The sequence below is a fragment of the Vigna unguiculata genome, chromosome 1 (genome assembly GCF_037176805.1).
Source record: "Vigna unguiculata cultivar grain cowpea cultivar isolate G323 ecotype 2 chromosome 1, ASM3717680v1, whole genome shotgun sequence".
NCBI classification, from domain to species: domain Eukaryota; kingdom Viridiplantae; phylum Streptophyta; class Magnoliopsida; order Fabales; family Fabaceae; genus Vigna; species Vigna unguiculata.
In genome coordinates, this window is record NC_140792.1 from 1,888,679 (window position 1) to 1,914,097 (window position 25,419).

General features: G+C 29.3%; 4 protein-coding genes and 1 long non-coding RNA gene across 6 annotated transcripts; all 5 read right to left on the bottom strand.

Moving 5' to 3' along the window:
* Positions 1-275: 275 nt before the first annotated feature.
* Positions 276-1,131, bottom strand: LOC146888577 (uncharacterized). 2 transcript variants are annotated; one of them, XM_085666917.1, is made up of 3 exons: positions 1,011-1,131; positions 581-823; positions 276-532 (listed from the first exon to the last, which is right to left on the bottom strand). In XM_085666917.1, exons 1-3 carry the CDS (start codon positions 1,075-1,077, stop codon positions 348-350), a joined length of 495 nt encoding a protein of 164 aa, XP_085523043.1. In that variant the 5' UTR covers positions 1,078-1,131; the 3' UTR covers positions 276-347. The 2 variants fall into 2 exon arrangements, with proteins under 2 accessions (XP_085523043.1, XP_085523026.1); XM_085666900.1 differs by having other exon boundaries at positions 276-823.
* A 6,970-nt stretch (positions 1,132-8,101) lies between these two features.
* Positions 8,102-11,817, bottom strand: LOC114184307 (uncharacterized). Its single transcript, XM_028071640.2, has 4 exons — positions 11,644-11,817; positions 11,494-11,538; positions 9,759-9,804; positions 8,102-8,339 (listed from the first exon to the last, which is right to left on the bottom strand). Exons 1-4 carry the CDS (start codon positions 11,726-11,728, stop codon positions 8,192-8,194), a joined length of 324 nt encoding a protein of 107 aa, XP_027927441.1. The 5' UTR covers positions 11,729-11,817; the 3' UTR covers positions 8,102-8,191.
* A 2,102-nt stretch (positions 11,818-13,919) lies between these two features.
* LOC114165329 (uncharacterized) lies at positions 13,920-15,646 on the bottom strand. Its single transcript, XR_003599695.2, has 3 exons — positions 15,519-15,646; positions 14,325-15,423; positions 13,920-14,229 (listed from the first exon to the last, which is right to left on the bottom strand). It is a non-coding gene; the product is annotated as an uncharacterized LOC114165329 (long non-coding RNA).
* Positions 15,647-23,625: 7,979 nt separating this feature from the next.
* Positions 23,626-24,405, bottom strand: LOC146888578 (uncharacterized). Its single transcript, XM_085676177.1, has one exon. It carries the CDS (start codon positions 24,403-24,405, stop codon positions 23,626-23,628), a length of 780 nt encoding a protein of 259 aa, XP_085532303.1.
* Positions 24,406-24,420: 15 nt separating this feature from the next.
* Positions 24,421-25,419, bottom strand: LOC114181941 (uncharacterized). Its single transcript, XM_028068630.1, has 2 exons — positions 24,782-25,419; positions 24,421-24,649 (listed from the first exon to the last, which is right to left on the bottom strand). The coding sequence occupies exons 1-2, from the start codon at positions 25,417-25,419 to the stop codon at positions 24,421-24,423; spliced, it is 867 nt and encodes a 288-aa protein (XP_027924431.1).

Consider the following 25,419-nt stretch of genomic DNA (forward strand, 5'->3'; position numbering starts at 1 on the left):
ATTAAACGAAATAAATTATGCCTGCACGAGTTTTATTTTTAAATAATTAAGAAAATTCATCCTAAATTAAAATTAATTTATAAATAATTTTGAAGTAGAAATTTGAAATTTATGTAACTTTTTTACAAATTAACTTTACTTAAATTATTTTGATTTATATAAATCCAATTTCGTTACTTCTTTTCAAATGTTATTAATGGAAACTTATATTTATCAATCAACCTATTTTAAGAAAAATTATGACTTGCGATATAAAATAGGAACAGACCGAGACGTGAAAAAAAATAATCATCTTTTATTATAAGAACTAAGAATACATATGAATTGCATCCGAAGAAAAGGATGACTCAGCAAGGTGGAGGTGGGGCTTTGTGTTGTGGTGGAGGCGGTGCCTGGTGTGGTGGTGGCGATGGGTGGTGAGGGTGGTGTGGGTGGTGTGGATGGTGGTGGTGGTGTGGTGGGCAATGGTGTGGTGGTGGAGGTGGTGAAGGAGGTGGTTGGGTTGGTGGGCAGTGGTGTGGTGGTGGAGGTGGTGGTTGGTGTGGTGGTGGAGGTGGTGGCTGGTGTGGTGGTGAAGGAGGTGGTTGAGGTGGTGGGCAGTGGCATGGTGGTGGAGGTGGTGGTTTGTGTGGTGGTGAAGGTGGTGGTTGTTGTGGTGGGCAGTGGTGTGGTGGTGGTTGTTGTGGTGGGCAGTGGTGTGGTGGTGGAGGTGGTGGTTTGTGTGGTGGTGGAGGTGGTGGTTTGTATGGTGGGCACCCTTTATCATTATCACATGAAAATCGATCAATAGATTCTCTTGCTTCTGTCTTCATCATGCACATATCTGTATCACAAAAATTTAATTAAGAATAATGCCAACTCAAATTTTCAAATAAAACAGTAACCTCAAGTCCCCCAAAAATTATGTGAAAGATTTGATTTCGTAGTAAGAAATCAAATGTGTAATGTAGAAAAGAAACACTTATTTGAATTCAAAAACTAAAGAGAGTGAAAAGAACATCATTAATAACCTGAAATCATGATGAAAAGAGCTAACAAGAATGTTATTTTGACGATGGAACATCTTGAAGACTCCATGTTCTTTGCTTAACATGTTATTTAACCACAAGTATTCATCTATATATACTCAAATGGTGGAAGCAATTTCATACAAAATACAAAAAATTATAAATATGCCTTTATAGGTAGTAATTGTGGTTAATTAATTTTTTTGTAGTTTTGTTAATCAATTGTTTTTTTATCAGCAGTAATTAATATATAATTAAAAGAATGAAACACTACTATATGAAAACTCTTAAATAATAACTAATTTTTATGATAAAAAATATGTTTAGAGACTCATTTAGAGACCAATTCTTTTGGTAGTCAAAATCTTGATAACTAATATTCGTGACCAATTTAGAGATCAATTCATAATAAAAACTATTTTAGATACCAACTATAATTTTTTGAAACTATTTTAGTTGCCAATAAATTGATATTTAAATCGATTATTATAGTGACTAATTATTTTATGTTACTAAAATTGGTCATTAATAAAGGATTTTCTTGTAGTACATTAGGAATGCCTCAATTCATGTTTATTAATTAATTGTGAATTAAATATAAGTGTAATATTGTATGATTTTATTAGGAGTAATGATATACATTCACCTTAATTTTATATATATATATATATATATATATATATATATATATATAAGTAAATATATATTAAATAAAATAAATTTATTTATATTTTAAATTAAAAAGAAAATGGAGAAAAAAAAAGTTAGGGTAAATTGAAGTAATGTTATAATAGTATGAGCACGATGAATCTAATTTATTATTTGATTTGTCACTGTAAAAATAATTTATATTCACTAAAAAAAAAGTATGTGGTGCCCTGGCGCTTCTTAAAAGAAGTTGTAATTTACAACATAGAGGAAAGATTAATAAATTTCATAATTTGTATGTATAATATGGCATATTTATTTGTTATTATTTTAAATGTTACACTGCTAATAAAAAATATGACATTTTAAAGTGTCATTTTACAATAAATTATTATTTTGTTCCGACATCTAATTTTAATTTTCCATTTTTTAATCTGGTATTTTCTCTTTTACATATTCCATCTCTTTTTAATTTTTTAATGAGCAATAACTTCGATGTCCAAAACAATATTACCACTTGTATGGGAAAATATCAACCCCGCCACCTCTACTCATTTGAACCCCTTGTATGTTATGCTGTTAGACTATTTTACCTGTGAAAATATAAGAATAAAGTTTTAATCTTACTACAAAAGTCATCTTTATATGTATATAAATGCAAGTAAATAAGTACTAATCTTTAATTATGACTAGGACTCTTGTATGATACTGAAAAAACAATTAAACTGTAAAATATGTTTTATGAATAATTAAAATGCTATACTTTATTTTAGAAAATATATAATTTATAAGTTGAACCATTGAATTAGGATGTCAATTCTGTAAATCAATCTACAAATCTTTGATGCATCTATCTTCATTTGCTTCGATTTAGGTTATCATCTCTGATACGTCATTTTTAATCTCTAGTAGAAAAATTAAAAATAATATATTTATGAACTAAGCAATGACCGTTGGTTTAGTACATTCTTCTAATATAGAAAAGAATATTACTTAAATTTATTATATTTTTATCTAATTTAATTACTTATATATTATACTTCTTTATTCATTGTAAATATCGGATGGTGGACGTGGTGTACCATCTCGAAATAATATAATTAGATTAAGTGGCAGAAACAAACCATTCTAAGATTAAGATAAAAACTTTAATTGTAGAATTGAATGATGAACTTTTTGTGCTTTTTTTTCTCCAGATACTTGAATACGGTACTTTGATGTAATTTTATTATATTTAATGAAATATAATGTTTATTAAACTTTTTGTAATATCATTATTTTTTTATATTTAAAATTTTTGTTATTAAAAATATTATTAAATTATGAAATTATAAATATATATAGATAATAATAAAATATTTGAATTACGCAATAGTGACAGTTAGATACATCATAACATAATGTGAGTTTGTGTCGTCCTTAAGTGCCACTATTTTCAATATTTTTAATTTATATTTAAAAAATTATAATAATTTTAACTATCGTAATTTATTTTATGAAACTACCGCTTTATATAATATAATATACGACATTTGCGGTTTGTTTGAAACTGTCATATCATATTTTGTGGCGATATAAATTGTGACAGTTTTTAAAACTGTCAAACATAAATTGTAATGGTTAAAATTGTTATATTTTACAAAAATAATTGATAAAATTTATACAATTTTTTTTAGTTATTAAATATAACAAATAAATGTAATTAGCCTGCCACATTGGATGGTATCATAACAACATGGCCTGTAAAATATGTTCATCATAGGATTTTTATTCTAACTTGTACAATCTCAAATGACAAGTAATAGAAAGAACAATAAGTGAGGTTTTAAAATTTATTTATTTTATTAGATTTTAAAATAGATAAAAAATTCACCATATTTTGTCTATATAAACAGATATGTGAGCAACATATTCCGCAACAGAAGATGGAGGCTTTGAAGAATCCTGCTATCAAATTTGCAGTTTTCTTGGCTTTCTTAGTCACTTCATCAGGTGATGACACAGATTCAAAGTTCATTCATCTTTGTCGTCATTAATAATTCATACCAATTTAGTTTAAAATTATTCAAACTCGCACTTGAATTTTAACATGTTTATTAAATATTTGTTTGTGTTATTTATTGTTGCAGATTTGTGTATGAAATCAGAAGCAAGAGGACCTGTTCAACGTTGGCACTGTAGTAACGATTCAGAGTGCCAATTTTTTTGTCCCACGTGTGGTTGCAAATGCATCAACACATGGTGTCAATGTCCAAAAAAACCACCCTCACGTGATAATGTTGGTTTTCAAGCACAAGCACCCCCAAATATATAATCTCTAACCTTCTGCAGTTACTATGTAATATGGCTCAAACTCATAACAACATTTTTGCGGTATTATGAAAAATGTTTGACGCCGAATTATTATTTATGGTATAAATAACTTAAATATTATTATAAGAAACGTTTAGAATATGAAATAAACTTAATAAAATTTTATTAAAATAATTAAATTTAAGTATTTTTAAACTTGAGAATGTTAACCAGTGACCTAAGAACACTGGTTAAAGAATAATAAATGTGCTTTGGTATTATCATTTTTACATTGAAATCTGAAATAATTAAATACAGTAATTAAAATAGTATAAATGCACATAATAAATTTTATAAAGACAAAAATACCCTGTTAATTTTTAGACAATAATTTACTCTTACAAAACAACGACTTTGAAATTTTTAAGATCTCTACTAAAAAGAAAAAAAATCAATTAAGTCTTAAATTGACACTTTAATTGTTCTTTTCTTGTTGTAACATTTTAAGATGTTTAACACTAGATTTTTTTTGTTGATTTTTCTGTTAATTTATACTTTCTATGTTTTTTTTTTATTTTTAGATGTTTAACACTATTTTTTCTGTTAATTTAAACTTTCTTATATTTTATGTTTAGCAACATTAGAATATAGTTATTTTATTATTTAATTAGTTTTTAACTTTTATTTTGAATATTAGATAAAATATTAAATACACATGTACAAGATTTATGGGTATTTTTGTCTTTTAAAGAAAATAAAATTGCATTAATGGTTATTAGGTCAGATTTTATTTAATATTATATTTATCTATATAGTTTTGTAGGATCCAATGCATATTAATTGGCCTTAACCAGTGTCCTTAGGGCACTGGTTAGCAAAACTCTTTTAAATTTAGGAGACTAAATTAGATCAAAGTTGTAAGGAAAGACCAATTCTTATTTTCAGTGAAAATTAAAAGATAAAGAGATATTTAACCCAAATTAATATATTATTTATTATTTTATCAAATATTCTTCGTGTAATTTTGCTTAAAATAACACGATCAGATGTTAATCATGAACATAATTTTCTCAATAAAAGAATAGCTTTCTATTTTACTCACCTATCTAGTTTCAGAGGTAAGCGAAATAGAAAGCTATTTACGTTTTATAATTGAATTTTAACTATTCTGTTCGAAAGTTTGTGAAAGAAAAAGCTAATAACTAAACAAGTCACGAAATAAGTTATTTGAAATAGTTTTCAGGAGATTTGAAACACATAATTTTTATTCGTAGAAATTCATTCCACCCATGTCAACAATGGCCAGGTGAATGTATTTATGACATACTTATATCATATTTAATAAATATTTAATAAATGTACATTAAACACAACAGTACAATAACTATAAGCATTTTTATCTTTTAAATAAAATAAAATTGTATTAATGATTATTATATCAGATTTTATTTAATATTATAATTAATTATACACTTTTGTAAGATTCAATGTGTGTTAATTATCTTTAACCAGAACACAGGTTAGCAAGATCTTTATTTTATTTAAAAGACAAAAATGTTCATATATGTTGTACAATTGTGTTTAATATTTTTCTTAATGTTCATCGACCAAAGTTAAGAAATAATTAAATAATACAATAACTATATTTTAATATTGCTAAAAACTAAAATATAATTAAACATACAAAAATTTCAAATTAACAAAAAAAGTAATAAAAAATAGTATTAAAGATCTAAAAAGTTTACCAAAAATAAAAACAATTAGAGTATCAATTTCAGACTTCAAGTTTCTTTTATGTGACTTCTCTCTCGATAACCTTTTGCAATATTTCCTTAGCTTAAAAAGATTTCTTATAACAAAGAAATCGACAATATTTCAATATCTGAAATTTTTAATTATAAATACATAAGGATAGTAATATGTTAGAGTTGTATTTTTCTTACTTTTTATTAAAGATCTTAAAAATTCCAAAATATTTATTTTGCATCATAAAGTTATTGCTTAGAAATTTAAAAGATATTTTTGTCTTTATAAAATTTATTATATACATTTATATCATTGTAATTAATGGAGTTAATTATCTTAACTTTCAACGTAAAAATAGTGAAACTAATGCGCATAAATTATTCTTTAACCGGTGTTCACCCGTTAGCATTCTCTAAAATGTAATCATATTACCAAACTTATCAACACTTTTAGTATAGTTATTACTTTTTCTTCATTATTTATGAATGCATTTATTATAATTTATTATTAAGAGAATGTATATAATTGATTTTATAAAGACAAAAATATCTTTTAAAACCTGTAAGCAATAAAAATAAGCATTTTGGAAACTCAATTAAATCTCAAATTGATACTTTAATTATTATTATTTTTTTAAATATTTTAGATGTTTAGGGTTAAATAAAATAAAATAACATTAATTGTGATTACGTCATATTTCATTTAATATCACAATTAATTATGAACTTTTGTAAATTTCAATGCGTATTAATTATCCTTAACAAGTGTCTTTCGGACATTGGTTAGCAAGACTCTTACATTTTTATTAGAAGAATACTAACTAGTGCCTTCAAGGCACTAACTAAGAAATAATTAATGTGCATTTGTTTCATATTTTTATATTAAAAGCTAGAATAATTAACTATTAATTAAAATAATATAAATGCATATAACACATTTTGTAAAGACAAAAATATCCTTTGAAATTTTTAAACAATAACTTTATGATACAAAATAAGCATTTTGGAATTTCAACTATACCTACTTAAAAACAAGAAAAAAAAATACCTCAATACCTCTATGACATATGACATATTATTAGCTTTATGCATTTATAATTAATAATTTTAGATATTAAAATATTTTGTGTTTCTTTAATATAAGAGATTTTGTTAAGTTAAGAGGAATGTTGCAAAAAGATTATCAAGAAGTAATAAGAAAAAGAAAACTCAATGAAGTCTTAAATAGATACTTTAATTTTTTTTGTAAATTTTCTAGATGTTTAACACTATTTTTTGTTGATTTTTCTCTTAAATTTAATTTTTTTTATGTTTAATTATATTTTAACTTTTAGCAACATTATAATATAGTTATTTTATTATCTAATTCTTTTTTAACTTTGATAGGTGAACATTAAATAAAATATTAAATACAATTGTACAATATTTATGTGTATTTTTGTTCTTTAAATAAAATCAAACTATATTAATATTAGTTCATATTTTATTTAATATCATAATTAATTATGAACTTTTATAAGATTTAACGAGTATTAATTATTTGAGCACCCTTTTTTATTATTTTGAGGTTTTGATAACAAGTGATCCAAGACAATGATTAAGATAGTTAATTAAGTATTGAATTTAAAAAAAAATTATAGTTAAATGTGATACTAAATGAATTTTAACTTTAATAATAATTAATACAATTTTATTTTATTTAAAGAAAAAAATGTCTCTAAATTTATATAACTATCATTTATAACTTTTTTTATGCATAAAAAAAGAATTAAAAAAGAATTAAATAATAAAATAATAATCATCCTCAATTTGACTTTCTATTTAATTCTTAATTACGTAGTAAAATTTGTATATTATTAAATATAAAATTAATTTGTTAAAATAAAATTATTTAATTATTTTTTACATTATTTAATATGATACTGCATTATTTTTCATTATAAAAATAATTACCTAAATCGGTGTTATAATATTCATATTTTTAATATAATTTTTTTAGCTACATTATAACTACCGTAAATTATAAATCTATTAGAATTATAATCAAGATAAAACTTGCATTTTATGTAATTGGTTTAAACTTTTTTCCTTTTTCTTATGAAATTGAGAAGATATATTCACCATGAACTATTGAATTTAGAATTGTATTGCCAGTAGACATATTATCTTGTAAGGTGAGTTAATTATAATATCTATTAGATATATATTTAAGGATGTGAAATGTAATGTTGTTGAATATATATATTTTAGAAAATTGATGTTCTGTTCTTAAAGTTTAAGCATATGATAGACAATTATTTCTCATATGAAAAAGTGATAACAAATTATTTAAGTATTGAAATAGGATATATATATATATATATATATATATATATATATATATATATATATAATATTTAATACTTCAATTTTAAATTTATGAGCATACGATCGATGACTTCATTTATTAGACATAATATTGTGAATTTATAATAATCTCTTTTTGGTTATCTATTGTGATCAATTATGAGCAGAATTTGGTCCAGTAGGAACTTTTCTGAGAGAAACGGCATGAATATGGTTGAATTGGATCTTCCTACCCAAGAAAAAAGAATACAGAAAAGAAGAAAATCTGGGAGAACCATTTCCTTCTGCATTTTCAACATACCTGTCAAAAACAACACCTTTAATTTTCCTTTAGATAAAATAAATAAATCACTGGAATTAACAAAATAAATATTCTAACACTTAAAATAAATAGTATAATATAAAAAAAAACAATGAAAAATTGTAAGTAGAGATGTCAAAATGAGTTTTAACTCGTGAGTCAACCTGACTCACCACGGGTTCGAGCTAGGGTTGAGGATGGGTTGACGCATCTAACCCACCAACATTTTTTTACAATTTTTTTTATAATTATTTACTACTCCTGATTTTATTGGTTCACAATTTCATATTTTTAAATGTTAGAATGTTGCTCAATAATATTAAATAGTTTGATTGTCAAGTTATATATGTTGATACTTTCATCTTTAACTATGATCTTTATAGTAAATTACTCAAAACAATCGTCTTATAAACAAATTTTTCTGAATTAGTATAACAAAAATGTGTAATTTTTTTATTTATATTTTGTTGAATAGCATGACAGAAAATGTGTAATATTAGTCATGTTTTCTTGGACTATATGAACATTTTCTTGGAAATAATTTATCATATATTGATGGTGAGCATAATGAAAATATTGATTATTGATTTTATTGTGATTGTCATCTCATAAATTGCTTAAAAAATTATTTAAATATTTGAATACTTAAATATAAATACATAAATATTTTTTTTTATACAGATTAGTAAGTTAATCCACTTAATTCACTAACTCGTGATTGATTGAATCGAAATGCAGCATTTCTAACTGACCATAAAATATACTAGGTTCGGTCATTTTTAACCCGCTAAGAACCGGGTTAACTACATGTCTGATTGTCACTCATAGTTGTCTTGTAATAATTGGAAAATGTGTACGGTCAATATCTGATAAGAGTTTTTAATATTAAACTAACTAAACTAACTTTTCTTATTAAAACTTTCAATTAATAGATATTTTAATGAATTTGGTTATCCAGACTGATTAAAATTTAAAAAATTGTAATCAAACTGTGATGGTCAAAGTAGAAAATATTATAATTGAAATTTTGACCTTTTACTTTTATATGGCTGTATTTAAGTTTCTGTTATTTTTTTAAATAAAAAGATTGGTGTTTAAATTTACGTTTCATTATTTCAATTAAAGTAAAAAAAAAAGTAAACATTTTATTTATATTTTTCAAATATTCACTCCTAACCATAAGTGATACAACTAAGGATAATAAGGATGACAATGCATAAACACGTGAACTGTGTGAGTGCAGTCAGCTTGCTTTCTATTTAATATTAATTTTAGATAAATTACTGGTTTAATATAATAACTGTTAATATATTTTTGTTCTCAATATAATTAAAAAATATATAATTTTAGTATAAACATTTTAATTATATATATATATATATATATATATATATATTCATAAAAATCATATTTGAGTACCTTTGTAATGATCTTGAGTTCCTTGGTTCACATCCCATGCTCATTTCTATAAGTGCAAATTCAGTAATATAAATATATGATCATAAGAAAAAATTGAATGCAACAAATAAAAGGTAAAAGAGAAGTAAATTTATTTGAGAGAAAAATCACAATAATGAAACACAATAAAGAAAAATTAATTTCTAACCTATTATAAGGATGAAAAAAGCCAGAAAAATATATCCATTTGAGAAAGTTCTTCATTGTAAAGTGTATATTATTGTGGAAAAATACCCTAAAAAGCTTATGTTTGAAACATTATTCCTAAGGGTTTTCAAGATTTTAGGTATCAAAGTGAAATTGTTAAACAAAATCACTCAAAAGGTTTTTCTTGATGGTTTACACGTATTTTGACTTGTAATGATCTGTATTTAAATTTCTATTATTGTTTTAAGTGAACTTATTTGTGTTTTGGAGTATTCAGTGATATAGCATAATGTTAAGTGATGATGGAATGTTAAATGGTAATTAAGTGACGGTGAAATGTTAAATTTAATAATAATTACTATATTTATTAATTTACGAATATTTAATCTTTTAGAAATTATTCCATAAACGTCTTTATTAACTTAGAGTCTAATTAATGGCTAAAAATAGAAAAACAAAATATCAAATAAAAATTGTTTAATTCATTTATTTTCGTTAGTGCTTTTTAATATGAGTTTTAAGAATAATAGTAGAAATGTAAGATTTTAAGGTTAGCATCCCAAACATAATCTGACTATTATTATTTTAAATTTTTAAATTTAAATTACTAATTGAAGAAATTAGAGATATCATCAAATTATTGATAAAGATACCTAAATTATGATTAGGGATTTCAATATGACAGTGGTAGAAGTAGTAGCTCTTTCATATATTTACTTATCGGATAAATATCTATCGTTCCGCACCCGTATCCATATCCGTTATGCAGGTATCCGCATAATTTTTTAATATCCATGAATATCTACGGTACCCCCGGGTATTTACAAAAAAAATAAAAATAAATATTTAACAACATATTTTAATTGTAAATTTAAATAAAATACAAGAAATAACATTCATAAATTTTAAACAAAGTCCAAATAACCAATTTAAATAGTGTTGAATGATAGTTTACAAAAAAAAAAATTAAAACTAATTGATAAAAAAATAACTCATTGAAAATCAATATGTTAATATTTTAATCATTTTTTAAAATTTAAATTATAGTATAGCGGTATGGGTATCCATGGGTACGGATACTATGATACTCGTATCCGCCCTGCTAACATGCAGGTATTAAAAATACTCGTATCCGTTACTCGTAGGTATTCATTTCTTACCCATTACGAATTTTATCCGCGGATACCCGTATAATTTTTTGACATCCCTAACTATGATATGTGGATGTTCTATGTTATGTTTTTTTTTTTTGTTTCATTTTGAGTATAAAATCTAAAAGGGTTAATTTAGAAATGAGGTATAATAAATTTAATTAACGTACTGAAAAAAAAATTGATGGTATATTAAAATCGAAAGAAAACATGTTAAATAAGTAAATATATCACATGAAAAAATTTGCATAAACAGTTAACGATCCATTTAATGAAACCAATTAAAATTTCAAACGAAAATAAATTTATTATAATATAAAAATTAGTCATTTTATTTTCTATTTTAGTAAAAGCAGTCCATTTTTTTTGTATAAAAATCCTATTAATTAATAGAGTACCTTTGTAATGATGTTGGGTTCCTTGCTTCACATTCCCAGTCACATCTACATGCACAAATTCAGCAATTATGTGAAGATATATACGAAGGAAAATTTAGACAAAAATCACAGTGATGAAACAGAATGGAAAAAAAAAAGTTGATTTCTAACCAGATACAAGGATGGTGAAGAAAGACAATAAAAGTATCCATTTGAGAAGATTCTTCATTGTAGAGTTCATTTTATTATAGAACATTATCCTCAAAAACTTGTGTTTTTGTAAGAAAATGACGATACTATGTAGTTGGAACCTTATCCTCAATTCAGGTCGGTGGTATATAAACTTTAGCGGTGCATTCATTATAAATAGTTATTATCTCTTGTCTTTATATATGGAACAAAAATAGCATATGATCGCTTAAATCATTCATTTCTTAGAAAAGAAAATATATGCATTTAATAAGCTATTAATGACGTAGCTTATGTAATTGGTTAAAAGCATTATTCGTCAACTTGAGTAATGCGTTATACGAACATGTTTCGATATTTTTAACAAAAAAAATTAGAATGGGTCAGTTTTTAAATTTTCATTATATTAAGTGGTTACAAAATATATATATATATATATATATATATATATATATATATATATATATATATATATATATATATATATATATATATATATATATCACAACAGTGATGAGAAATAAATCCAACACTTTTACATCAAAATCTTAAAGTCAATTTTTCTTTAAAATATAAGTCCTTTCACATTAGTATTTTTTTTAGATCTCGTCTGAAATCATTAAAGAGATATAACACTAATGAAATATAAGCTTAACCCATACATAAAAAATTGACATCACTCTTAACCACAAAAAATCTTAGGACGATAAATATATGGGTCTTCATCTTAATATGGTACTCAACTTTCATATTTTTAGTCAATAAAAAACTTAATTTCAAACTTGGATTTCCAAAATATATATATATATATACTACATTTATAGTATAATCAACTCTTCTATACTAAAATAGTAACAATATATAACAACACAAATACAATTATTATTACGAATGAATTTGAGTATTCATATATAATATCAACTTATGTGTGTATATGACCTCGTACATATATTGTTAAAATGTAGTTTATTTTTAAAAGTTAGTAAATTATTAATAAATCTACATGTGATTTCGTACGACCTTATTAAATACATATTACTTTCTTTTTTAAGGAGTCGTTTAAATGTTCTTTTCAGAAATCCAGAAAAACAAACGTCTTCTAGGTTTTAATGAAATATTTATAAAGCTTTTTCATTTACATTTTTATATTATAATAAACACATATTTGTAAAGTAATCTTATTTCCTCTATCTTATATAATATATGGATACGTTTTGGAGGTAAATTTGTTCCTTTTCATTTATCCTTTTTTTTAATTTTTAGATAATATATAATATTCCTTTTTGTAATTATACCCTTGTTTTCCCTTTTAGTATTTTGAAGAAAGAAACTTAAAAGAAGCATAATAAATAATTCATTTAATATTGTATTGAAAACAAAAGAACTAAATATTTTTCTTCGTTTAGAAATAAAAACTTTGAAACGTCTATTACTTTAAGGAGAGAAAGTAAAGATTGGAGAAAAAAATTAGGTTAAATGCAACAAATGTTTAATCAACACATTTAGAAGAACTCGTGATCTTGATCTTCGTACCAATTATTGGATCAAACATTTAATTCTAGGTCCAAAGTTATAGTTAATAGTCAAGGTACAAGTCTTTCCAAGTATCATAATTCAATTGTGACAACTATCAATACACCTAACAACAATTTAATTATTATTGGGTAATATGATATTTTAAAGTTAAAGTACCCACAATTTTGTGGTATAAACTATCAACGTTTTAATAATTGTTGCCTTTAACTATCAATATTTTCTAACGCATTGCTTAAAACAAATTAGCAACGCTTTTGCTATGCACTACGTGTTAAAAGCAAATAAACTAAGTATATAACTAACAACAAAAAAACAAGACTTATTCCTATTTTTAGACAACGATTTTTGAGTCGTTGCTATGTAAGTGTTACCTAATTTATAGGTGTTAAGAAGATTCATAGTGTAATATGAGAAGGATATAACACAAAGAAGATGTCACAATTTTATTGTTTAGCCCACATTTTCTAAGGGTAACATTGAAGAAAATGTTGCATATGTAATCAACAATTTATAAAATGCGAACTTAGGTATTTTGTAAGCCACACCTATATCATCATGATATTTCCTACATTTAGGTAATAATTTATACATGTGGACTAGTTCAATGTAGCCTAAAGTAAAAAATGGTGTCGCACCTGTAGATTTCATTTTATTTCGGCAAAAGCTTAATAAAAACTCAGATAGAGACAATCCATATATCTCCAATTTTTTTGCGCAATAAGAAAGATTAAGAAAAGTGCATAAAGCATAAATCTTACAAAACATATACAAGCCAAAGTTCAGACTTTTATTTTCAAACACAATTAAGAAGAAATTGCAATCCTTTATTATTGTGATTCTCTATTGGGATTGCATGAGTAAACATTATTACTCAACACCAAAAATCAGAAAAATAAGGTTTTGAGTGACAATGACAACAATTCTTGATACATTTGCAACCACATGATGCACAAGGACGACGTGCACAATCTTGATCGTTATCACAGGGAGTTTGCACAACGGGTCCCCTTGCTTCAGATTTCATACTCATATCTGTGTACACAAATTAAGAGTTAATAATACATTAATGGCATACATAAAAGAAGATTTTGAAAATAACAAGTTCATGTTAAAAGATGATTCCTAACCTGATGCAATGATGAGGAAAGCCAATGAGAATGCAAGTAGTGCCACACTACACCTCTTTGTGGTATCCATCTTGTTGAAAAACATGATTTTGGAATCCCTATTTATAAGTAAATGATGACACATTTTAAACGATATTCATTACAAGAAAATATCTCACTAGCAACCAATTTTAGTGACCAAAAGTTGTTAGTCACTGTCACAATCGAAATCGCGACGGGATGACGAACTAAAAATAAAAATTTGAAAAAAAGAGTTTTGGAGTCGCCACCATAGTTATTATAGGAAACTATGGAAAACCATAATAAAAAGAACAAGGTCTACGAAAATAAAGTTTGGGTACGAGAGTTGTTTACGCATAGGGAAGTTGTTAGCACCCTACAATGTCCGTCCTAAGACGGTACCTTTAATTAAAATACAAATGGATGTGGTCTCCTTTAAATATTTATTTTCCAAAATAATAAAACGAAAAAAATTCAAAAGAAACAAAAAATGATTTTTGTTTTTTGGACCCGACAAGGATTACTCTTTGCTCCTACGTATCTCCATTCATAATGAAGAATCAGGATCATGTAGTTCTTTATGAAAAAAAATTTTGAAAAACAATTTGTTCGAAGAAGTTGATATCACCTTTTTTTTATATTTAAAAATTTTGTATATGCGGACTAGTTCAATGTAGCCTAAAGTAAAAAATGGTGTCGCACCTGTTGATTTCATTTTATTTCGGCAAAAGCTTAATAAACACTCAGATAGAGACAATCCATATATCTCCAATTTTGTTGCGCAATAAGAAAGATTAAGAAAAGTGCATAAAGCATATATCTTACAAAACATATACAAGCCAAAGTTCAGACTTTTATTTTCAAACACAATTAAGAAGAAATTGCAATCCTTTATTGTTGTGATTCTCTATTGGGATCGCATGAGTAAACATTATTACTCAACACCAAAAATCAGAAAAATAAGGTTTTGAGTGACAATGACAACAATTCTTGATACATTTGCAACCACATGATGCACAAGGACGACGTGCACAATCTTGATCGTTATCACATGGAGTTTGCACAACGGGTCCCCTTGCTTCAGATTTCATACTCATATCTGTGTACACAAATTAAGAGTTAATAATACATTAATGGCATACATAAAAGAAGATTTTGAAAATAACAAGTTCATGTTAAAAGATGATTCCTAACCTGATGCAATGATGAGGAAAGCCAATGAGAATGCAAGTAGTGCCACACTACACCTCTTTGTGGTATCCATCTTGTTGAAAAACATGATTTTGGAATCCCTATTTATAAGTAAATGATGACACATTTTAAACGATATTCATTACAAGAAAATGTCTCACTAGCAACCAATTTTAGTGACCAAAAGTTGTTAGTCACTGTCACAACCGAAATTGCGACGGGATGACGAACTAAAAATAAAAATTTGAAAAAAAGAGTTTTGGAGTTGCCACCATAGTTATTATAGGAAACTATGAAAAATCATAAAAAAAAAGAACAAGGTCTATGAAAACAAAGTTTGGGTACGAGAGTTGTTTACGCGTAGGGAAGGTGTTAGCACCCTACAATGTCCGTCCTAAGATGGTACCTTTAATTAAAATACAAATGGATGTGCTCTCCTTTAAATATTTATTTTTCAAAATAATAAAACGAAAAAAAATTCAAAAGAAACAAAAGATGATTTTTGTTTTTTGGACCCAACAAGGATTACTCTTTGCTCATACGTATCTCCATTCATAATGAAGAATCAGGGTCATGTAGTTCTTTATGAAAAAAAATTTTGAAAAACAATTTGTTCGAAGAAGTTGATATCAACTTTATGGAAAGAAAATTGAAAAACAATTTGTTCGAAGGTGAGTGGTTTTTTTATATGCGAGGGTTAAAAGAAATTGTGTGCTTAGGGTAAGTGAGATGTCTCCAGAATCATGAGGGAAAAGAATTGTCCTTATCCTCGTAATAAAGTTAGTCTTGATCTTGATTACAAAGAAATTTAAAAGGCAAGAATTAGTCTTAATATTATCACATTATGGGAATCAAATCAGAGAAAAAATCAGAGCACAAAATCAAATGTGATTAGAAAAATTAATTATAATTAGAAAAAAATATATTCTTGAGAAACATATTACTATTTTCCTCATCTGGAAAAAGAGTGTCACAAAATCAGAGCACAAAATCAATTACACTTAGGAAAAACGATTCCAAATATTAAAATAGATTCTGGTTCTAAAAAAAAAGAATCTCATCATTAACTTCTTGATTTGGAGCATAAACTACAAAGATAGAGCGAGGGTGAGAAAATAAAGTTTTGAGCTGCTGTTAGTTGCAAGTAAAAACGGTGTGGGTGTATAGAGTATTTTGGGCTAAAATAGAAACAAAGTCTCAAAAGAAAATACATAAAAGATTAAAATAGTCTTTTTTTTCTTTTTATTTATTATTATTATTATTATTTAGAAAAAGAAAAACCGAAGAAAAATCTTACTTACTTTTCTTATTTTTTAATTTTTAATTTTATTTTTTAAAAAAACAAATTATTATTATTTATTCTATTATGTATTTAGTGGTACGAAATTGAGTGTTGACAGTCATTATAGTGACCAATTTATAAAATAAAAAATTATTGGTTACTAAAATAGTCACTATTATGAATGAAAAATTATAATTGGTCTCTAAATTTATTTCTAAATTTTAACTACCAAAGAAAATTGGTCACCAAACATTAGCTACCTTACTTTTTTCTAACAAAGGAATTAGTTTTTAAATTAGTCTATAATTAATTAGTAACCAATTTAACGATCAATTATAATTTTTTATTCATAATAGTGACTATTTTAATAACAAATAATTTTTTTTATTTTGTAAATTAATATCTAAATTGGTCACTATAATGACAAACAATTTTTGATTACTACAATTAGTTGTTAATGAGATATTTTCTTGTAGTAATTCTCAATTCAAGTTAAACTTCATTAATTGTACATATAAAAGAAATCATTTATTGTTATCAATGGCAATAAATGAAAAGTGGTCCATGAAGTTGGTAACTATGATGAATGTATTGTGTGAAACTGCATTAATTGTACATATAAAAGAAAACGTGTATCATTATCAATGGTAATAAATGAAGAGTGGTCCATTAAGTTGGTCACTTTAATGAATGTATTGTGGGAGCTCGAAATGATCTTGTCAGTCTCAAACGACATTGTTTCAGCTGAGAACATCTTAGCCATATAAATAGATCATGTTAGCTAATATAAATAGATCATTGTTTCAACCTTGCTTTATATACAAAACGAATGATCATATATAGTATGTTCAAAACTTTGACTATCACGCTTCTTGATGATTGATGCATTGATTATAAATATAAATCAGTGATAAAATTATATTATTAAACATTGTATTATTATAATGTAGTTTTAGAAGTTAGTAAATTATTAATAAATATGCATGTGATTTCGTATGACCTTATTAAATACATGTTTCTTGCATTTTTTAGCAGTTGTTTAAATGTTTTTCTTTTAAGAAATCCAGAAAGGCAAACATCTTCTAGATTTTAATGAAATATTTATAAAGCTTTTTCATTTACATTTTATATTATAATAAATACATTTGTGTAAACTAATCGCCAATTGTTTAAAAGTGTACTTACTTATTTATTGGAATTATTATATTTCAAATAAACGAATTACCAAGAAAAAAAGTAATTCTCTTAAAATTAGTTTTGAAATATCACAATCATACATTCACATCAGTGAAAACACATACGTTATCGCGTCTCTGTGTTCACATCTTCTTAATTTTCGTAGAAATTTGAGTTAAAATAAATAAGAAATATATAACCAATTTTAAAATAGCTATTAAATGTAAAATTTGAAAAATAAGAAATTTTAAAAATAACGGTTAAAGACAAAAGAAATTTTTAAAATAACAGTTAAAAATAAATTATTTTTAAAATAATTAATTTTAAAAGTAGTAATTAAGGGTAAAATTGGAATATTGAAATGTGAACATAAAAGAGGATATCTCTTTATATATTGTTATAGATGCACATTCCTTCTTATCATGTGTGTAAATCAAATATTTGCTCTGTTTTTCAATGTCATCTTTCATCACTTTTTATCATCTTTTTCTCATTTTAAGCTTCACTTTCATCATTTTGAATAGCTAAAGTAATGGACTTCAATTATATTTTTTTATGTCATAGTCGAATTCATAATTTTAAACTCCCTTTCGATTTGCACTTTAATATATATATATATATATATATATATATATATATATATATATATATATATATATATATATATATATAAAACAAAGATTCTTTTTGTTCAGCATCATGTATTAAATACATACAAATATTGTTTTGAATTTCAGTACTAGACATGTCAAAGTGAACCAACCCAGTTCACACAGGTTTATATATATATATATATATATATATATATATATATATATATATATATATATATATATATATATATATATATATATATATATATATATATATATATATATATATATATATATATATATATATATATATAACAAAGATTTTTTTTGTTCAGCATCATGTATTAAATACATAAAAATATTATTTTGTATTCCAGTACTAGAAATGTCAAAGTGAACCAACCCGGTTCACACAGATTGACTCACCACGAGTCGGGTTGAAAATGAGTAAACCCAACTCAACTCACTTTATGGTGAGCTAAAAATTTTGCAATCCGGCTCAACCTACTATGGGTTTGTGGGTTTGATCACCAACCCATATAAAAAAATTATTTATTTATTTATTTTTAAGTATTAAAATATTTAAATAATTTTTTAAGCGACCAATGAGATGACAATCACAGTAAAATTAATAACCAATGTCTTCACCATCCACCAATATATGATGAATTGTTTCCAAAAAAGTCTCCATATAGTCTAAGAAAACATGACTAATAGTACACATTTTTTGTCATGTTATTCAACAAAATATAAATAAAAAACTACACATTTTTGTCATGCTAATTTAGAAAAAATTGTTTATAAAATGGTTGCTTGAGTAATTTACGGTAAAGATTATAGTTAAAAATTAAAGTATCAACGTATATAACTTGACAATCAAATTAATTAAACATTCAAACTATTCAAATATTATTGAGCAACATTCTAGCCTTTAAAAATATGAAATTGTGAACTTATATAATTAAGAGTACTAAATAATTATTAAAAAAATTAAAAATTTTAAAAAATGTTTGTGAGTTAAGTGGGTCAACCTGTGGGTTAAGTGAGTTGGGTTGAATTCAACACACTTTTGAAAAAATTGAATTTTTCTCAACTCATACTACAAGAAAAAAACACATTTGCGATAAAATAATCTCTAACTAATCACTCTCTAATCTCTCACAAAACGATTTTGCGAGGGATTAGCGATGGATTAGCTAAGGATTATTTCCTAGCTAAAATATGAGTAGCTAAATTGCGAGGAGGTTTTCCCTCGCTATTATCCACGATTTCCCTAGCTAATCCCTAGCTAATCCATAGCAAATTTATTCCTAGCTAATCCCTAGCTAATCCATAGCAAATATATCCCTAGCTAATAGTTGGTTATTCCCTAGCAAATTTATCCTAGCAAATTTATCCCTAACTAATCCTAACTGATCCCTAACAAATTTATCCCTAGCTAATTCCTAGCTGATCCGTAGCAAATTTATCCCTAACTAATCCTTAGCTAATCCATAGCAAATTTATTCCTAACTAATCCCTAGTTAATCCATAGCAAATTTATCCCTTACTAATCCCTAGTTAATCCATAGCAAATTTATCCCTAACTAATCTCTAGCTAATCCATAGCAAATTTATCCCTAATTAAGCGCTAGCTGATCCCTAGTAAATTTATCCCTAGCTGATCCCTAGCTGATCACTAACAAATTTATTCCTAGTTGATCCATACTATATTATAATAATTATCCCTAGCACCCTAGCTCATTCATATTTACGTTGTATAAATTTACCAAAATATTCCATGTTCTTATTTATTTAAATGCATTTAAAAAATATAATGGTAATAAAATAATATAAAATATCTTGCTAGATATTTGGATGAAATATGTGAAATTTTCCTATATTCAAAAAGAACAAAATCATATTTTCCATGTATTCAGACGTTTAATGCTATTTCTCAAGATTATTTACTCTATCTTACTACTAGGATATCTAATATCGTGCAAAGTGTAGGTTAAGAAGATATTAAAATACTTTAGGATAACTAAGTAGTTCTTTAAACAAAAAGAAAATGTGGTAAATCAAATCCATATGATTTCTGAGTTGATAATAATGCACTCTTCTCAGTACTAAAAGTTGAGCACTTAAGACACCAAAAAGATCAAATGTATTTTTTTTATGACATAAATGCCCCTTTTTCAACTTTTTCCTTACTCTTTATATGTCTAATAAGATTCTAAGCATGATTTCTCCAAAGGAAATAGTATCATAACTCACCTTTATTTGAACATCTATTTTCCATATCAGGATTGATATTTTTCTGACAACCTTTGCACAATTGAACAAAATTCTTTCAAGGTCAAAAACTAAAATTAAAATTAAAATTCTAAACACGTTCAAGGGCTAAATTATATGATTAGCCTAAAATAACTTGCAAAATCACATGGATGTGTGCAATAATGACAACCTTCCATAAAAGAAACTATCATTGTACACCTGAGTCTGAACAGTTTGCAAATGCTGGTTTTGGCCTGCAAGAGAAGGAACATTCATGTCCCCAACACTAAAATTCTGATTTTGATTAGTGAGTGATGCGGAAAAGTTCCTGGATTCACCAAGAGGCATGTTTACATTATTATTAGAACTTCCAGATCCAAGCTGAGAAGGGATTAACCCTCCAACTCCAACCACTTGCAAAGGATTTTTGCTTCTGTATCTGCATGTCAATTGATGATTGTTCCTCGCGTTTCTGTCACTGAATCCAAAGCCAGTCTCATGATAAGGGCACTCTGTGATGAGGGGAATATATATCATTCTCAAAGGATGAATATGACAGTGAAGTCGGAGAAGTACCAGAAATATGGATATCAAAGCATCTTCAACGAGAACTAATTTCGAAAGCAAGTGCCTATTTATAAACTTTTACTTCTAAATTCTTACTCAACTAACATCGCTGATAAAAGCTTTTTTCTATGGGTGAAGTCAACTAAATGGATTAGACATCATTCGAGTAAGCTAGAGGTTAGATTTTTAGATTTTTAAAACCACTAGAGGTTAGACACTAATTAATTTGAAAATTTGAATGATTACAAACTACTATTTAAAATGATTACAAAACTAAAAACTCTGTAGCAACGATTACAAAAATAAGAACTCAGAAAAAGGAACAAATAATTACCTGTTGCTGGGAAAAGGGGATGAGATCGATGTTTGCCCTAATCCCCCAATCTGGTGTCGTTCACATAGTGTTTCGAGTGTAGGGACCAAGCACCTACTAAAAGCTACTTCAATTTTACTCCTTCCTTCTCTAAATCTCCTCTTTTCGTAATCTACAATAACTTCCTCATCAAGAAATCTTCCTCCTCGTTCGATCGGTTGAACAGAACCTGTCTAAAAGGCTATGATGCTTAAGTCAGTTGATGGACTGATCGGTGTATAGTATAACTGCAATAATAAATGCGAATTAAAGATGTTCACCAACCTACCTTTGGGCCCTATTTATAGTTTTCGGTGTGGGCCTGTAATTAGGGTTCCTTAATCACGGCCCAATGATCCTTTAATCAAGATTACTAACTTGTTTAATGTTAACTAACCCAGCTGACTGGCTTAGTTTAGCCGATCGACCGATAGCCGTTTGACCGGGTGGGTTATCTTCTATGCCTTTAATAACCTTAAGTGAATATTTAATCTATGTGGCCGATCGATGATCATATGTAAGACTACGCGAATCATCTATGAGGCTAATCGACCGATGGGCCTCCATGAGTTTATGTGTGATTAACTTGGGTACCGATCAACCTATGGTCATTTACGAGGTAACGCATGGTTCGTCTATAGGACCGATCGACCGATGGTTCTCTGAGGTAGCGTGTGATTCATCTGGGGGACCGATCGATCGCTAGTCCTCTGAGGTAACGTGTGATTCATCTGGGGGACCGATCGACCGATGGTCCTTTGTGAGGTAACGTGTGATTCATCTGTGGGACCGATCGACCGATGGTCTCCTGTGGTTCCTCTGCGTGGCCGCTTGACCGATGGTCATGTTCCATAGGCAAACCCTCCCAGCCTTGTTCGATGGACCGAGGGACTGCGCGTTGTCGATGGTCCGATGGGACATACAGTACATGGAGGCCCATCGGTGCGGACGATCACCTGGTGGCTTTGAAAGTATTGGCATAATCGATGCGTGACTGTCAATAGCGCTAGGGCTATCTTTTCTATCAGCTGGTATCTGGTTTCCGCGCTCTGCAATACCCAACTGATGAAATACACCGGTCGCTGCTCCGAATTTTCCTGCACTAGGGACGCGCTGATCGTGTCGTCCGAGACTGATAGGTATAGCTGCAAAGGCAGTTCCTCTACTGATCGGCTCATTATCGGGGGCTACTGATCATCACCTTTATCTGCTGAAATGCCTCCTCGCACCGGTCGTCCCATTTGTTTGTGGTCTGCTTCTTCATGATCTTGAGGATCGGTTTGATCTTCTCTATTAAGTTGGGTAGAAAGCGCGCAAGAGACGTTAGACGCCCGACCAACCGTTGGATCTCCTTAAGGTTTTTGGGACTCCTCATCTCCGTGATGGCGGTGCACTTGTTAGGGTTGGCTTCGATCCCTCGGCCGGTGAGCATGAACCCAAGGAATTTGTCGGTCGGCACTCCAAATACGCACTTCTCCGGGTTGAGACGCATGTTGTACTTGCGTACTTGGTGGAAGACCTCCTTAAGGTCGCGAACGTGGTCCTCAGCCGTCTGTGATTTTACAACAATGTCGTCTACATATACCTCCATGGTTCGACCGATCTGCCCTCTGAAGACCCGATCCATTAGCCTTTGGTAGGTCGCCCCAGCATCTTCAGGCCGAACGACATGACTTCGTAGCAAAAGTTGGCTCGATCGGTGATGAACGCTGTCTTAGATCTGTTTGGACCATACATAGGGATCTGATTGTACCCTGAGTATGCATCCAGAAAGCTCAAGAAATTGTGCCTCGAAGCTCCATCCACAAGCCAATCGATGCTGGGCAAAGGGTATGCGTCCTTTGGACATGCCTTGTTGAGATCTGTGAAGTCCGTGCACATTCTTCACTTCCTGCTTGCCTTTTTCACCATTACCACGTTTGCCAGCCACGTGGTGTACTTGATTTCCTTTATGAACCCGTCCCCCTCCAGCTTCTTCACCTCCTCTTCGATCGCTCGTCTACGTTCCTCCCCCATCTTTCTCTTCTTCTGGGCGACCGGTCGTGCTTCTTTTAAAATCGCTAGCTTATGGGACATAACATCGGGATGGATTACCGGCATGTCGGCTGATGACCATGCAAAGAGGTCTCGGTTCTCCAGGATGATCACGCCCAAGAGTTCTTCCTCGTCCGGCTTCAGAGTTCCCCCTATCTTAGTGACTTGGCCCGGCTGCGCCCCGATCAAGATCTCCTTGGTATCTCCACCAGGTTGGATTCGATCCTCGGTGTTCGTTCGAGGGTCCAGATCAGTCATGGCGACTTCCGACCGGTGCTGTTTTCTAGGGCGACTGTAAGGGGTGATCCTTAACCCAGCTGCATAGCACTGCCTCGTGATCTGCTGATTCGCTTGCACGATGCATATCGTTCCCCTATCCGACGGGAACTTCATGGCCAGGTGCAAGGTGGAGACGATCACTCCGAAGGCATTTAGACAAGGTCTTCCTAGCAAGACATTGTAGGAAGTGTTAGCTTCAACCAAAAGGAATCTAACCCTTACCTCCCGACCGTCCTTCTGCGAGCCGATCCAGGTGCGGAGATCCAGGTAGCCCCTCGTGTCTACCCGCTCACCCGAGTATCCAAAGATTTGTTCGTTGTAGGGTACGATCAGGTCTTCGGACAAGTTCATCCTCTGGAACGTTTTCTAGTACAGAATGTTGACCGAGCTTCCCTGATCTACCAGGACCTTCCCAATCCCATACTCTGCTACTTCGATGGAGATGACCATCGCGTCGTCATGATCGGGGTCGAGGGCTTTGAAGTCCTCGTCGGTGAAGGTGATAGGGGGCATCGATCGCACCTTCTTCTCCACCAGGTGGACCGACTTGAGCGCCCGGACATGCCTCTTTCGAGCAGATGAGCTCGATCCTCCTCTGGCGAATCCCCTCGAGATGGTGTTGATGTAACCCCTTAAGGGTTTATCCCTGCTCCGACTGTGACTCCTCCTCGGGCTTCGGTGTGCCCTAGATGGCTCCCTCCTTCGCCTATCAGGCTCTCGCTCTCACCGCTTCTCCCACTTGGTTGGGGCTTGTCTTCGTGCCGGGCTTCTGTTCCTGATCGGGCTTCGCTGGGGGCGGTCCTGCTGAATGTACTTCTTCAGGTGCCCTTGGCAAATCAGCTCCTCAATCTTGTTGCGGAGCGTATGACACTCCTCCGTGGTATGGCCGATCGTCCGATGGTACTGACAGTGCTTGCTGCGATCGGCGTCGGGAGGTGGAGGCTTCTTTCTGGACGGTGGAAGTGAGTCGGCACTGAAGGCCTCTTGCAAGATCTTCGCCCGGGAAACAGCCAAGGGGGTATACGTGGTGAACTTGTACGTTTTCTTCTCGTTGGGCCGAGCAAGGGGTTTGCTCGGTCGGGGGGCGCTTTTTTGTGATGCTGCATCTTCCTTCTCCCTCTTCTTCACCCTAAATTCCTGCATGTCTTCCATCCGGATGAACTTGGCCGCTCGCTCCCTCATCTCTTCCATCGTCTTTGGCTTCTTGCGACTTATCTTGTTTGCAAACACGCCCGACTGCAGTCCGTATGAAAAGTGATGCCTATCGATTTCGTCGCTGAGGTCTTTTATCTTGATCGACATACGGTTATACCGATCAAGGTAACTCCTCAGCGACTCCCCGTTAGAGATGGTAAATAAACCCAT